We start from the raw sequence: 16,729 nt of genomic DNA, 5'->3' as shown, positions 1-16,729 counted from the left end.
TTTGTTCCCAACCTTTGCCTCCTGCCAATCCCCCACTGCTTTATCCAGGGGCAAGAATCTTTCCTGTTCGCAAGGCTTTTGGAATGCAAGCATTGAGTTCAAAAGTCAGGAGGTATTGTTGCAACTTTGTAAAACTCTGCTTTGGCCACCTTTGTAGTATTGAATACAGTTCTGGTCCCCTCACAATAGGAAGAATGCTGAGGCTTTGGAGAGGGTGGAGAAGAGATTTATCAGTATGCTGCCTGGTTTAGAGGGTACGTGCTATCATGAAAAGTTGAATCAACTTGGGTTGCTTTCTCTGGAATAGTGATGTCTGAGGGGAGATCTGCTGGAGTTTTATAAGAGTATGAGACGCATAGATAGAGTAGTGAGGGAGTATCTGTTCCCCTGGTTAGAAACGTCTAATACCAGTGGACATGCATTGAAGGTGAGAGTGGGTAAGTTCAAAGGGGATGCCTGGAATGTGCTGCCTGATATGGTGGTAGAGGTAAATACATGGGACATTTAGATAGGCACATGAATGTGTAGAAGATGGAGGGAAATGAACATTGTGTAGGTAGATGGGATTAGTGTTTGTGTTTTTTCATTTGCTTTTTAGCTGTTTTGGCACAACTTTGTGGGCTGCAGGGCCTGTTCCAGTATTATGCTCTATGAAACTTTTTATTCATTTTAATGCACATCAATCACATATCTAATCAATCATCTTCATGCCATAAGCAGATTTGGAAAATAGGTATTGCCAACAAAGGATTTCCAGAATTCGGAGTATATGAGTACAATGAGATGTTGCAGGATCTCAAGGGTATGCTCCAGATTTGAATTCATACGTAGATTTAAAGTCAGTGGATCAATAGGTTGTGGAGCATGGGAGGCAGGCAGAAGCTGGGTTTCTCTCCTCCCCCATTTGGGTGTGTCTGTGACTTCATCTGTTGAAATTCTACCAAATGATATCAGTGGTATGAAAAGTGAGAGAACAGTGCCTGAGTGAGATTACCACTGAACAGTTACAGTTCAACACTTTTGAGAACACCATGCAATTGGGATACAGCTACCTTATGCTTGGTATGTTATGTGAAATTGATTTCAGAAAGATTACTCTGTAACACAGTGTTTTACCATTTTTAGACATGTAAAGTTAGTACTTTTTTCTATATGAATGATTAATTTTCTTGTTTGACCTTTCTCTCGCTGTCAATCTCATAAGTATACAATTCCCCTTGCCTTATCTGTTTAAGAAATCATTCCTTCCTTTTCTCTTAAAATATATTAGATAATTAGACTTTGACATGGCTCTGCAATCTTTGGTGTGAATGTTTATGCCCTTACTCTTTGCTTCTTTCAGACTTCCTTTTCTCTCTTCATTCCGTCATGCTCCCTTTTATTCTTTTTATTATTGTGGTTATATTTTTTCTCTAGCACCTCATACCAAGATCACGGCATTTCTGCATACTGCATTTTCCACAGTTTTTATTTAACATGTGAATGTTTCCATCAGCTGTCTGAACACTTCTGTGGGCTAAAAATAGCAATCATTTCATATGTACAGTGGTGGAAGTGACTGGGAGACAATGAATACCGATCTGAGCAGTCTCCGAGAAGCCCACAGCTCTCAGGCAGCTGCTGTACACAGGCCACATTAAGCAGCTTGCCCTCTCATTTTGATTGTATCTTATTGTAAAATATTCACAAAGTGGTCAATTTCAACTGTAAAGTCTCATTTATGAGTACAAGAACATTTTAGACTAAATTGTAAGTTTAAAAAACTATTTGATCCTATTTTGTCATTGGAATTGGAATAAATTGAATTCACACGACATGTATATTGTCTGGGCAATGTGTTGGTGTAAATGTTTAGAAATTATTTGTTCATTATCACTGGGTTGTCTCCTCTTGAGCATCGCATGCTGAAGGGAGACTTGACAGAAGTTTATAATGTCATGAGTGGCATACATAGAACAAAATCTTTTTCCTGGGTGTTGATGACAAATACTAAAGGGCATAACTTTATGATGATAGGAAAAAATTTTAAAGTGATTGTGGGGCAAGTTTTTATTAACAAACAGTAGTGAGTACATTGAAAGTGCTGCCAGGAGAGATGGTGAAAACCAATACATTCAGCCACACATGTGAACCAGAGGGATAATGATTACATGCAGACAGATGGGAGTAGATTGAATTTGCATGATGCCCAGTCAAAGGGATTTCTCTGTTCTGTCAGTAACAACAGCACCTTCTATACCCAGAGGATAGAGAAAATGTGAGTGAACCCTACATGTTTTGCTAGTTAATTGATGTAATGGATCACATCTGGCTGCTCAGCACATCAGACCACTTTTGCTGAGACTCTGGGATGATTCCTTGTGTGACTGCAGGAAACACATCTTAAACACGACTGATTCCAGACCACCAGGAAATCTGTATGTTCTCTTAATTCAATTTCTCCTTGGTACTTTTACCCCAGGACCCCTTGTAAGTATTTGTATACTGGTATACGTGTTCATAGGCTGAGGCATTGAGTGCACAAGTTTGGATGCCATGTTGCAGTTGTACAAAACATCGATTATATTTCATTGGACCATTATGCATATTTCTGGATGCCACATTACAGAAGGATTGTGGTAGCAATAGGGAGAATACAGGAGAGATTCAGTAGGATATTGTCTGGCTTAGTGGGCTAGAGTTACAAGGAGAGAGTGTACAGGCTGGCTTTACTCTCGTTGAAGGCTGAGGGATGACCTTATAGAGATTTATAAAGTTATAAGTGATTGAGAGGATAGATATAATCTTATTTACAGGGCTATGGAGTCTTGAACAAAAGGAAACAGATTTAAGGTGAGGGAGAGGAGTTTAAAGAATATTTAAGAGGTAAGTATTTTACACAGAAGATGCTGGTTATCTGAAACAATATGGTAGAAGCAGATGCAATTACAATCTTTAAGTGATGCTGGGACAGTCCTTGGATAGGAAAGACTTGGAGGAGAATAGGCTAAATGCAATTAAGAGGAGATTTGGTAAAAATGGTTCAGCCTTCCGAACAATATCGACCCTACAGCTTATCTACACTAATTGTATTTGCCTGCATTTGGTCTATTCTTCTCCAAGTCTTTCCCACCCAAGGACTGTCCAAGTGTGGTCTGGATAGATTGTTTAATGGCAAAGGGATGCTTAGTAAGTGGGAGGCTTTCAAAAGTCCAATATTCAGAGTACCGAGTTTGTATGTTCCCGTCAGAATAAAAGGCAGCGGTAACAGGTTTATGGAACCTTGGTTTTTAAGAGATATTGAGACCACGTTTAAGAAAAAGACGGTGTATAATAGATATAGGCAGACAAGAACAAATTAGGTACTTGGGGACTGTAAGAAATACAGGATAACAGTTCAGAAGGAATTTAGAAGAGGTAGAAGAGGCTGCTCAAGCAGACAGAGGGAAGGAGAACCTTGAGAGTTTCTACAGATTATTAACAGTAAAAGGAAATTGCAGGGGCCCTAGTAGAGATATCTAAAACATCTTTAGTGACAGGTAGGGTACCGGAAGATTGGAGGATTGATAATGTTGTTCCACTGTTTAAAAAAGGCCCTTAAAGTAAACCAGGAAATTATAGGCTGGTGAGCCGGGCATCATTAGTAGCAAAGTTATTGGAAGATATTCTAGATATATGAGTATTTGGATAGATAGGGACTGATTAAGGATAGTCAATATGGCTTTGTGTGTGGTAAGTCATGGCTAACCAATCTTATAGAGTTGAAGAAGGCAAGGCAGTGGATGTTGTCTACATGGACTTTGGCAAGGCCTTTGACAAGGTCAAGTATTTCACTCACTTGGCATTCAAGATGAAGTATGAAATTGGATTGGACATTGGCTTCGTTCAAGAAGCCAGCGAGTAGTTGTGGGTGGTTGACTCTCTGACTGAAAGCCTGAAACTAGTGGGGTGCTTCAAGGATTGGTGCTAGGTCCATTGTAGCTTGTCATCTGTATCAATGGTTTGGATGATAATATGGCAAACTGGATCAGCAAGTTTGCAGATGACACCAAGATTGGGCTGTAGTTTACAGCAAGCAACAAAGCTTATGGCAGGATCTGAACCAGCTGGAAAAATTGGCTGAGAAATGGTAGATAGAATTTAATGCAGACAAATGTGTGATAGTGAATGTTGGGCAGCCCAGCCAGCATAGGTCTTACATGGTGAGGGGTAGGGCACTGAGGATTGTGGTAGAACAGAGGGATCTGGGAATATAGTTCCATAATTCCTTAAGAGTGCTGTCACAGGTAGTTAGGGTCATAAAGAAATCTTTTGACTGATTGGCCTTCATAAATTAATGTAGTAAGTACAAGTGTTAGGAACATATAGAACATAGAAAATAGGTGCAGGAGTAGGCCATTCGGCCCTTTGAGCCTGCACCCCCATTTATTATGATCATGGCTGATCATCCAACTCAGAACCCCGCCCCAGCCTTCCCTCCATACCCCCTGATCCCCGTAGCCACAAGGGCCATATCTAACTCCCTCTTAAATATAGCCAATGAACTGGCCTCAACTGTTTCCTGTGGCAGAGAATTCCACAAATTCACCACTCTCTGTGTGAAGAAGTTTTTCCTAATCTCGGTCCTAAAAGGCTTCCCCTTTATCCTCAAACTGTGACCCCTTGTTCTGGACTTCCCCAATATCGGGAACAATCTTCCTGCATCTAGCCTGTCCAATCCTTTTAGGATTTTATACATTTCAATCAGATCCCCCCTCAATCTTCTAAATTCCAACGAGTACAAGCCCAGTTCATCCAGTCTTTCTTCATATGAAAGTCCCGCCATCCCAGGAATCAATCTGGTGAACCTTCTTTGTACTCCCTCTATGGCAAGGATGTCTTTCCTCAGATTAGGGGACCAAAACTGCACACAATACTCCAGGTGTGGTCTCACCAAGGCCTTGTACAACTGCAGTAGTACCTCCCTGCTCCTGTACTCGAATCCTCTCGCTATAAATGCCAGCATACCATTCGCCTTCTTCACCGCCTGCTGTACCTGCATGCCCACTTTCAATGACTGGTGTATAATGACACACAGGTCTCGTTGCACCTCCCCTTTTCCTAATCGGCCACCATTCAGATAATAATCTGTTTTCCTATTTTTGCCACCAAAGTGGATAACTTCACATTTATCCACATTAAATTGCATCTGCCATGAATTTGCCCACTCACCCAACCTATCCAAGTCACTCTGTATCCTCTTAGCATCCTCCTCACAGCTAACACTGCCACCCAGCTTCGTGTCATCCGCAAACGTAGAGATGCTGCATTTAATTCCCTCATCCAAGTCATTAATATATATTGTAAACAACTGGGGTCCCAGCACTGAGCCTTGCGGTACCCCACTAGTCACCGCCTGCCATTCTGAAAAGGTCCCGTTTATTCCCACTCTTTGCTTCCTGTCTGCTAACCAATTCTCCACCCACACCAATACCTTACCCCCAATACCGTGTGCTTTAAGTTTGCACACTAATCTCCTGTGTGGGACCTTGTCAAAAGCCTTTTGAAAATCCAAATACACCACATCCACTGGTTCTCCCCTATCCACTCTACTAGTTAAATCCTCAAAAAATTCTATGAGATTCGTCAGACATGATTTTCCTTTCACAAATCCATGCTGACTTTGTCCGATGATTTCACCGCTTTCCAAATGTGCTGTTATCACATCCTTGATAACTGACACCAGCAGTTTCCCCACCACCGACGTTAGGCTAACCGGTCTATAATTCCCCGGTTTCTCTCTCCCTCCTTTTTTAAAAAGTGGAGTTACATTAGCCACCCTCCAATCCTCAGGAACTAGCCCAGAATCTAACGAGTTTTGAAAAATTATCACTAATGCATCCACTATTTCTTGGGCTACTTCCTTAAGCACTCTAGGATGCAGACCATCTGGCCCTGGGGATTTATCTGCCTTCAATCCCTTCAATTTACCTAACACCACTTCCCTACTAACATGTATTTCGCTCAGTTCCTCCATCTCACTGGACCCTCTGTCCCCTACTATTTCTGGAAGATTATTTATGTCCTCCTTAGTGAAGACAGAACCAAAGTAATTATTCAATTGGTCTGCCATGTCCTTGCTCCCCATAATCAATTCACCTGTTTCTGTCTGTAGGGGACCTACATTTGTCTTTACCAGTCTTTTCCTTTTTACATATCTATAAAAGCTTTTACAGTCAGTTTTTATGTTCCCTGCCAGTTTTCTCTCATAATCTTTTTTCCCCTTCCTAATTAAGCCCTTTGTCCTCCTCTGCTGAACTCTGAATTTCTCCCAGTCCTCAGGTGAGCCACTTTCTCTGGCTAATTTGTATGCTTCTTCTTTGGAATTGATACTATCCCTAATTTCTCTTGTCAGCCACGGGTGCACTACCTTCCTTGATTTATTCTTTTGCCAAACTGGGAGGAACAATTGTTGTAGTTCATCCATGCAACCTTTAAATGCTTGCCATTGCATATCCACCGTCAATCCTTTAAATGTCATTTGCCAGTCTCTCTTAGCTAATTCACGTCTCATACCTTCAAAGTTACCCCTCTTTAAGTTCAGAACCTTTGTTTCTGAATTAACTATATCACTCTCCATCTTAATGAAGAATTCCACCATATTATGGTCACTCTTACCCAAGGGGCCTCTCACGACAAGATTGCTAATTAACCCTTCCTCATTGCTCAAAACCCAGTCCAGAATAGCCTGCTCTCTAGTTGGTTCCTCGACATGTTGGTTCAAAAAACCATCCCGCATACATTCCAAGAATCCTCTTCCTCAGCACCTTTACCAATTTGGTTCACCCAATCTACATGTAGATTGAAGTCACCCATTATAACTGCTGTTCCTTTATCGCACACATTTCTAATTTCCTGTTTAATACCATCTCCGACCTCACTACTACTGTTAGGTGGCCTGTACACAACTCCCACCAGCGTCTTCTGCCCCTTAGTGTTACGCAGCTCTACCCATATCGATTCCACATCTTCCCGGCTTATGTCCTTCCTTTCTATTGCGTTAATCTCTTCTTTAACCAGCAACGTCACCCCACCTCCCCTTCCTTCATGTCTATCCCTCCTGAATATTGAATATCCCTGAACGTTGAGCTCCCATCCTTGGTCACCCTGGAGCCATGTCTCTGTGATCCCAACTATATCATAATCATTAATAACAATCTGCACTTTCAATTCATCCACCTTATTACAAATGCTCCTTGCATTGACACACAAAGCCCTCAGCCGCTCTTTTACAACTCTCTTAGCCCTTATACAATTATGTTGAAAAGTGGCCCTTTTTAATGCTTGCCCTGGATTTGTCGGCCTGCCACTTTCACTTTTCTCCTTACTACTTTTTGCTTCTACCCTCACTTTACACCCCTCTGTCTCTCTGCACTGGTTCCCATCCCCCTGTTGTGAACTAACCTCCTCACGCCTAGCCTCTTTAATTTGATTCCCACCCCACAACCATTCTAGTTTAAAGTCATCTCAGTAGCCCTCGCCAATCTCCCTGCCAGGATATTGATTCCTCTAGGATTCAAGTGTAATCTGTCGTTTTTGTACAGGTCACACCTGTGCCAAAAGAGGTCCCAATGATCCAAAAACTTGAATCCCTGCCCCCCGCTCCAATCCCTCAGCCACGCATTTATCCTCCATCTCATCGCATTCCTACTCTCACTGTCGCGTGGCACAGGCAGTAATCCCGAGATTACTACCTTTGCGGTCCTTTTTCTCAACTCCCTTCCTAGCTCCCTATATTCTCCTTTCAGGACCTCATCCCTTTTCCTACCTATGTCATTGGTACCTATATGTACCACGACCTCTGGCTCCTCACCCTCCCACTTCAGGATATCTTGGACACGATCAGAAATATCCCGGATCCTGGCACCAGGGAGGCAAACTACCATCCGGGTCTCTGGACTGCGTCCACAGAATCGCCTATCTGACCCCCTTACTATCAAGTCCCCTATCACAACTGCCCTCCTCATCTTTGCCCTACCCTTCTGAGCTACAGGGCCAGACTCTGTGCCGGAGGCACGGCCACTGTCGCTTCCCCCGGGTAAGCTGTCCCCCCCCAACAGTACTCAAACAGGAGTACCTGTTGTTAAGGGGCACAGCCACCGGGGTACTCCCCATCACCTGACTTTTACCCTTCCCCCTCCTAACCGTGACCCACTTGTCTGCCTCCCGTGGCCCCGGCGTGACCACCTGCCTGCAACTCCTCTCTATCAACTCCTCACTCTCCCTGACCAGACGAAGGTCATCGAGCTGCAGCTCCAGTTCCGTAACGCGGTCCCTTCGGAGCTGCATCTCGATGCACTTGGCGCAGATGTAGACGTCCAGGAGGCTTGGAGACTCCAGGGCCTCCCACATCCGACACTGAGAACAGCAAACTGCCCTCACACTCATACTGCCCCTCTCCTCAAATAACAACAGAAAATGAATGCCAAACCTTCCTCGCCTCGCCCGTTTCCGCCTAAGCCCATTGAGCCGAAGCCCTTAAGTCTTCACTCTGTTAGTATGTTATGTTGAAATTCTATAAATCATAGGCAAGACCTAATTTGAAATATTGTGTGCAGTTTTACTCACCTACCTACAGGAAATGTGTAAATAGGATTGAAAGATGCACAGGTAATTTACAGAGATGCTGCTGGGTCTCAAGGACCTGAGTTGTAGGGAAAGGTTTGATCCTAAAGAAGATAGCGCCAGTGGACAACGTGATCAAGAGTAGCATCCTTCAGACAATTCACAAAGCTACTTCTTTCACTTCCTTTACATCTTCTTTTTCTATCAAATGTGGTTGGTTCTGCTACTTTTGGAGCCTGAGATCAACACTTAGGTGGTGTGTTTTTGGGCTATTTGAGCAATCTGACACTTCACTGTCTCTGGGAGTATTTTTGAGCAAAGCGTGTGGTCTTGAGGCCACGAAGCCTCACTTGACTTTCTGGTTGCTAATTGTGCTATTTGTGTGTTTCTTTTGTGCATGGGGGAGGTTTGATGTTTATTCCTTGAGCGAGCTCCATAATAGTATAATAATGTCGTATAGAATTTCAACATAACATACGGACACTTTGTTTCATGGCTGTTTGTGGAGAAGATGAATCTCAGGGTTGTATACTGTATTTTGATAATAAATGTACTTTGAATCTTTGAATCTTTATTCCCTAGAATATGATAGATTGAGGGAAGATTTGATTGAGGTTAATTATGAGGTAAATGCAACTAGGCATGCATTGAGGTTGGGTGAGACTACAACCAGAGGTCATGGGTGCTACGATACGCACCCGACTGCGCCAGCTCCGGAGTTTAGACACTCTGACTATCCAGAATATGGATAACTGGTGTGTCCCCTTTAAAAGATTCAGGCCCATTCTGATGATTAGTGACCATGTTTTGGCACCAGGATTTTAACATTTAGAAAGCATCTGAACTGAGATTCAGTGCTCAACCATCGGTTCTACTTTGGATTCTCATTAAGCATCGAGTTTAGAATTCTGTCCTCACCTCAGTCTCTATACTGTGTCTTAATTCTAGTCTCGGATACTCCAGCACTTGGGTTCTTACCATCCACACCTTGGTCTCTGGTCACCATGGGTTAAGGATGAATGTGAAATGTTTAAGGGGAACATAAAGGGGTTTTTCTTCACTCAGAGCATGGTGAGAGTATGGAACAAGCTGTCAGCAAAGTTCTGTTTGGGGGTTCAATTTTAACATTTAAGAGAAATATTGATAGGTACATGGATGAAAGGTGTATGGAGGGCGATGATCAGGGTGCATGTCAATGGGACTAGGCAGATTAATAGTTCAGTACAGACTAGATGGGCTGAAGGGCCTGTTCCTCTGCTGTAGTGTTCTATGACTCCATGACTCCAGACTCCATGTTTGATATGCACTGCAGTCGTTTCCACTGGGACAAATGGTCACTTGACTGAGGTAGAAACTGGAATTGGCCAGGCTGTACTTTCTGACAGCACCATTTGACAGGGTCGCAGGGTTCAGGAGAGGGGAAGTATGGCAGAAACGAAAGTAGCAAAAAGTTGATTGATTGTCCTTTTACCAACACAAACTGATGTGACTGATGTGAGTTTGTTTTTGGATCCAGAAATTTGACTGTGTGATTTCACTGCGATGAGAATATACTCCATAGAACCAAGTTATTCCTTCCTCCTTGCAAGTGCTCCCCACACTCTCTTTGAACCTTCATTAGTCAGAGTACAAGAGATTGCAAAGTCTGATCTCCTGGGCAATTATCTCAGCAGCAGAACACATTTCACTTTGTGCTTGCAGTTCCGTTTGCATACCACCACCACAGAGAGCCTTTTGCAAGCAGTTGCTAGCTGGCCAAGATACTGTACTGAACTAAGAGGATTTGATCTCTGACCCTATTTTTTGTAACCATTTGGGACATTTCTTAGACAAACTGAATGTCAGCAGCCCACTTATGAAAACACTGGATACAAGATACAGAAGAAATTCTGCAGGTACTAGATCCAGATGTCAGCATTCTCTGGCAGGCATCTCCTACTTCCCTTAACCCTCCCGTCGGCAGCAACACAACCCCAGCTCTCCTCATTCTCACTGACTCCTTCGACTCTCATTCCCTCCCACCCTAAATCATCCCTGGGCCCCAGATCTCACATTTCTAGTTCCCTATTTACAACTTCCCACCTCTGCTTTTTGGTTCAGGTTATGTGAAACTCTATTGTGTCAACCTACGTGTCACCGACCTTCAGTGTGCTTTGACTCATAAAATACACAAATACACAAATCCATCCAATATACTGTTGCTAGTTAGATCATTGTTCAGCCATTCCATCATGGCTCCCTTAGTCTCTCTCGTCCTTCAGAGAGTTCTCCTCCTGCCCCTATTCCCACCTAGTGTCTGGTCCTATCCCCAACTGTGTCTCTCTGTCCAGCTTTCCACTCTCCTGCTTGTGCTTCACAACCCTGATGCTTTTGAGATAATGTTTTGTTTCTATTGAAAGCTTGCCATTTAATCTGTTTCTGCTGTCCTTCTAAGCAATTCATTCCAAACTGAATTCTCCTTATCTGTCCCAGTTATTATACTTCCATACCTACCAACCACAGGAAGGTGCCTCCCTCTATCCATTCTCCCAAAACATTTTGTGGTTTTGAACAATTTCATTAAATCTTCCCATAATGAAGTGCCGGTTTTCCATACAAGTCATTTCACAAAACAATTTCTTATCATTTGTACCAAATATTTGCACACCCACCATGACCTTAGGTTTGTTCATAAGAGCCAAAGCAAGTCAAATGTTGGTGACCATGTTGACGTAGAATAGCCTCCTGGCTTGTTACAGAAATTTGTGCTTAAGTGCTACCCTTATCTAGATGTTCAGTTACTGCTGAGAATGTGGATCACAGTGATAAGATAGGTAGTCATTGGTTTCGCTAATAGGCTGCTCAGAGGCCATTTTAAGACAATCACATCTGTGTGGAGCAAGCCTTGATGGATGGAGTAAAGCACATTAGATATGTGTTCAGAAATTAGTAAGCCTGTAGTGTTAAGGAAAGGTAAAATCCACCATTCTTCTATTCTTAATCTCATTCCTGCTCATCCCCAATGTGAAGTTGGGAAGTTACTCATATCTCAATAATGTTAATCATATCTTATTGATCTAGTTCACTAGAGGAATAATATCAAGTTAACCTGCATAAGGTGTACCATGGGAAATTTTAAAGTTTTATATTACTGGAATTCAGCTTCAATGTTCATGTTTAGAACAAAGTTGTGATAAGATCTGGAGCCAAGTGACCCTGGTGAAACCTTGATTGAAGGCTCAAGTTTAATCCTACATCCCAATTATGTGCTGGTTGGTAAATTAACAGGCCACTGTAAATTAGTCCTAGTGTGTGGGTGAATGGTAGAAACTGAGGGAAGTTGGTGGCCTATAGGAAGGATTCAAGAAAAGGCTATACTATAATATTAGTATAAATGTGTAGTTGACGGTGCAGACTCTGGTATTTTGGAAAGGTATCGATCTCAAATTTATGTATAACTGTATTTGTAACACAATAACTCAGTGCTGAGGCACTTAACATACTGTAAAATTCTCAGGAAAGAAGCTGTGAAAGCACCAACACATTGAATAGCTTCACCATCTAAACCTCAGTTCATGGACTGTACTACCTCCTGGTGGGCATTGCTGAGGCCAACAAAAACAGGTAGTCAGACTTTGAAAGAACATATTTGTAATTCTCACCTCATGGGTTCTCCTCTACCCTGTCAAGATGGTGCCAGCACATAATGCTTCCTCTGGTGACATCTTCCACTTAGTCCACAAAATTATCTATTTCACTTCTTTTACATCTTTTATTTTAGATGTGTTTCTGGTAATTATAGAGCCTGCAATTTACGGTTTGTAGTTCGATGGAGAGATCTCTGATGTCTCCGAGAAAATTCGAGGAGGCAAGCAGTCTCAAAGTGAAAAAGCTTAGAGTTGGGGAGAGAACCTATGATCGACCCCGTTACCGGCTGATTAAAGCTTCAAGAACATGGAGGTGAATGCAGTGGCAAGCAAGAATTCAGAGTCGACCAACCATCTCTCGCTCGTTAATGCTGGATAAGTGTCTGTGTGTGATAGACCTCTTGCTCACTGCTCCCAAAGGAAAGCCTCTATGTTCCAGTGGTGTCTCCCTCTCTCCCTTGAAGCTGTTGAAGGATGTTACCAAAATTTTGTAATTTATGGTTGGTCTGTGAACTGTAGTTCAAAATGGACTCTTTCGGTTATATGTTTTTCATTAACTTCTGTGTTTTTATACATACTGACTTGTTGCCGTTTGACATGATTTGTTTTTTTTGTGTGAGGGAGGGTTGGGGTTTGAGGATTGATGTTCTTGTAATTTGCATGATTTATTTTCGACATGGGGGTGGGTGATGTTCTTGTTGCTATTGTGCAATTTATATTTCTTTGCGGGGGTTGATGTTTTTCTTCAAATGGCTTCCATAGTTTTCTTTGTTTCATGGCTATTTGGAAAAGATGTTTCTCAAAGTTGTGTACTGCACACATACTTTGATAATAAATGAACTTTTGAACCTTTTGATTCCATTCCTCTATGTTCGTTCATAGCTCCAACACCCATAGACCATTTTTATTCACTTCTTTCTTCAAATTTAATCCAACTACCACACATACACTTCACCCATAGTGTATGGGTCCTCACCCCTCCTTGGTCCACCAAAATCCACTGGCCTACGTCCTCCCTTCTCCCTCTCATTTTTGTACTGGCCATTTCTCCTCTCAGACCTGATGCATCTCCTGATTCAAGATGTTGACAGTTCCTTTCTCCACACTGATCCTACTCAACACATTGTTGAATTTTCCTTCTGGTTCTAGGATCTACCACTGTGTTTCTCTTGTTTTATTCTGTTCTTCATCAAGTTCATGGCAGATCATCTTCATATTGTTGATGTGCCATGTTCTATATTAATTTTCATGTGCCTGAATTAATCATTCCAAGTCCATTGTCATCTGTGTGAAGAAATTATTTTTCAGCTCACTTAGGTCACCTCTTATTCTGATATTGTTGACCTAAAGTTCAAAGACTCCAAAGCCAAGCAAAATATTTGCCCTCCTTCCAGCTTATCGAACTCCCAAGGAAATTTCCATTTACAATGAGGCTACCACTCATACTGCAACTTTCTCAAGAAAATAATATACAGACAGTGCCTAGTCCCCCTTTGGCCATTCCCCTCTGTCACCACTTTGAATTCTCTTGGCAGGGAAATAACCTATGGGTAAGCTGTAGTGAGCAGATCTCCGGCATTAATTCTGGCTCTGTGGTTCAGAAGGGAAAGAGGAGAAGAGGATAGTGGTGGTGATTGGGAATTCAATAGTTAGCTGAACAGACAGGAGATTCTGTGGACATAAAAGAGACTCTCAAATGGAATGGTGCCTCCCAGGTGACGTATTAGATCATTAACATCTTAGATTGATGGCCATTGACATCCTAGATTGATAGTATTCTTATGGGGGAGAGAGAGCAGCGAGAAGGCATAGTATATTGGAAGCAACGAGATAGCTCGAAAAAAAGGTGAGTTTCTGAAGAGCAAATATAGGGAGCTACGTAGAAAGCTGTCAAATACTCCTCATATATTAAGCCCTTCATTCCCAAATCATCCTCGTGAACATCCTCTGGACACTCTCCAATGACAACAGAATGATCCCTTTCTGGTTGGCTGCCAGTGACTAGTGGTGTTCCGCAGGTAATGCTGTTGGGACCACTTCTATTTATGCTGTATATCAATGATTTAGATGATTGAGTAGGTGGGTTTGTTGCCAAGTTTGCAGATGATATGAAGATTGGTGGAGTAGAAGGTAGTGTTGAGGAAACAGCAATGCTGAAGAAGGACTTAGCCAGATTAGGGAAATGGGCAAGGGAGAAGCAAATGAAATACAGTTTTAGAAAATGCATGGTCATGAACTTTGGTAGTAGAAATAAATGTACAGACTATTTTCTAAATGGGGAGAAAGACAAAATTCTGAGATACAAAAGGACTTTTGCAGAACACCCTGAAATTTAACTTGTAGGTAGAATCGGTGGTGAGCACGGCAAATTAGAAAGGGATGACATAGGATTGGAAGATATAGCATCTCTATGGGTTGGGTTAAGAAATGGCAATGTAAAAGGACCCTTGTGGCAGTTATATACAGACTTCCAAACAGCAGCTAGGATGTGGATTACAAATTACAGCTGGAGATAGAAAAGGCATGTCAGAAGGGCAATGTCATGATAATTGTTGGGGATTTTAACATGAAAGTGGATTGAGAAAACCAGGCCAGTACTGGACCTCAAGAGAGAGAATTTGCAGAATGTCGAAGGGATACCTTTTAGAAAGCTTGTTGTTGAGCCCACTAGAGGATCGGCTATACTGGATTGGATGTTGAGCAATGACCTACAGGTGATAAGAGGCTTAAAGTTAAGGAACCCTTAGGGAACAGTGATCACGATATGACCGAGTTCACTTTGAAGTCTGAGAAGGAGAAAATAAATTCCAATGTGTCAGTATTTCAGTGGAATAAAGGAAATTACAATGGCATGAGAAGGGAACTGCAATGGTTGACTGGAAAGAGACACTAGCAGGAAGGACAGTAGAGCAGCAATGGCTGGAGTTTCTGCAAAAAATGAGGGAAGTGCAAGATAGATATATTCCAAATAAAAAGAAATTTTTGAATGGAAGAAGGACACAACAGTGGCTGACAAGTGAAGTCAGAGCCAAAATAAAAGCAAAAGAGAGGGCATACAGGAAAGCCAAAGCCAGTGGGAAGATGGAAGATTGGGAAGGTTATAAAAACTTGCAGAAGGAAACTAAGAAGGTCATTAGGAAGGAAAGGATGAATTATGAAAGGTAGCTGGCAACTAATATCAAAGAGGACAGTAAAAGCTTTTTTAAGTATATAAAGGGTAAAAGAGGGTAGATATAGTACCATTAGAAAATGAGGCTGAGAATATTGTAATGAGAGATGCAGAGATGGCAGAGGAACTGTATGTGTATTTTGCATCAGTCTTCACAGTGGAAGATATCTGCAGTATACCGGACATTCAAGAGTGTTAGGGCAATGAAGTATGTGAAAACTAGGTGAAAATTATGATTGAGAAGGTGCTCAGGAAGCTTAATGGTCTGAGGGTGGCTAAATCCCTGGACCTGAGGGAATGCACCCTCAAGTTCGAAAGGAAGTAGCTGGAGAGATTGCGGAAGTACTAGCAATGATCTTTCAAGAATTGATAGGTTCTGGCATTGTACCAGATGACTGGAAAATTGCAGATGTTACTCTGTTATTTAAGAAGGGTGGGAGGCAGCAGAAATGAAACTATAGACTTGTTAGCCTGACATCAGTGGTTGGGAAGTTGTTGAAATTGATTGTTAGGGATGAGATTATGGAGTACCTGGAGGCACATGACAAGATTGGCCAAAGCCAGCATGGTTTCGCGAAAGGAAAATCCTGCCTGACTAATCTACTGCAATTTTTTTGAGGAAAGTAGGGTAGACAAAGGAGATGCAGTAGATATGCTGTACTTGGATTTTCAGAAGTCTTTTGACAAGGTGCCGCCCATGAGGCTGATTAGCAAGATCCTATAGAATTACAGGGGGTTACTAGCATGGATGAAGCATTGGCTGATCGGTAGAAAACAGAGAGGGGATTTTCCTGCTGGCCACTGACGGTGTAACAGCTCTTTCCTGGTGCTTCTAATTTACTTACTTTTCTCTCCAACCTTTTGAAATACTACTTTTAGACGGGATATTATTTTCCTATGACTACCAAAGCAGCTTTGGAAGCCATTACAGGCTCAATTCAAAAGCTTACTGAGGAGTTTCATCTGTTCAGAAAAGAAATCATCGCTGAAATTAAACAAATAGCTATGAAACCAGAAGTTATTCAAGCAATTCTAACTGAGCATGATAAGAAGATAAAGGTACATGAAGATGTTATTACTTTACTGGACGAGAGAATGGATGATATGCAAAAGCTGTATGAAAAACAATCCAAGTCCAACGAAATAATGAGACAGAAGATTATTGATTTGGAAAACAGAAGTAGGAGGAACAACTTACAAACTTAAAGAACAAATGGAAGGAGATAATCCTAAAGAATTCTTTGCAAACCTTTTGATAGAATTTTCCCTAATATTATAAAGTCTCTGCCTTTGATTGATCGTGCCTACAGGTCCAGTATCTAAGGATTGACTTCAAAATCAAAACCAAGAT

At 41.9% G+C, this 16,729-nt stretch overlaps 1 protein-coding gene across 1 annotated transcript in view; it reads left to right on the top strand.

Moving 5' to 3' along the window:
• The first annotated feature begins 984 nt into the window (after nucleotides 1-984).
• The window catches only part of LOC134339292 (adhesion G protein-coupled receptor E2-like), a 139,776-nt gene continuing 124,031 nt past the window's right edge, over nucleotides 985-16,729 (top strand). Inside the window, exon 1 of the mRNA XM_063035669.1 lies at nucleotides 985-1,062. Coding sequence (XP_062891739.1) covers nucleotides 1,032-1,062 — 31 coding nt within the window. The 5' untranslated portion in view covers nucleotides 985-1,031. The remainder of the gene's footprint in view (nucleotides 1,063-16,729) is intronic.

The sequence above is a fragment of the Mobula hypostoma genome, chromosome 29 (assembly GCF_963921235.1).
Source record: "Mobula hypostoma chromosome 29, sMobHyp1.1, whole genome shotgun sequence".
Taxonomy (NCBI): Eukaryota; Metazoa; Chordata; class Chondrichthyes; order Myliobatiformes; family Myliobatidae; genus Mobula; species Mobula hypostoma.
Note: the sequence above shows the minus strand (reverse complement) of the source record. Positions and strands in the feature narration are given on the sequence as shown.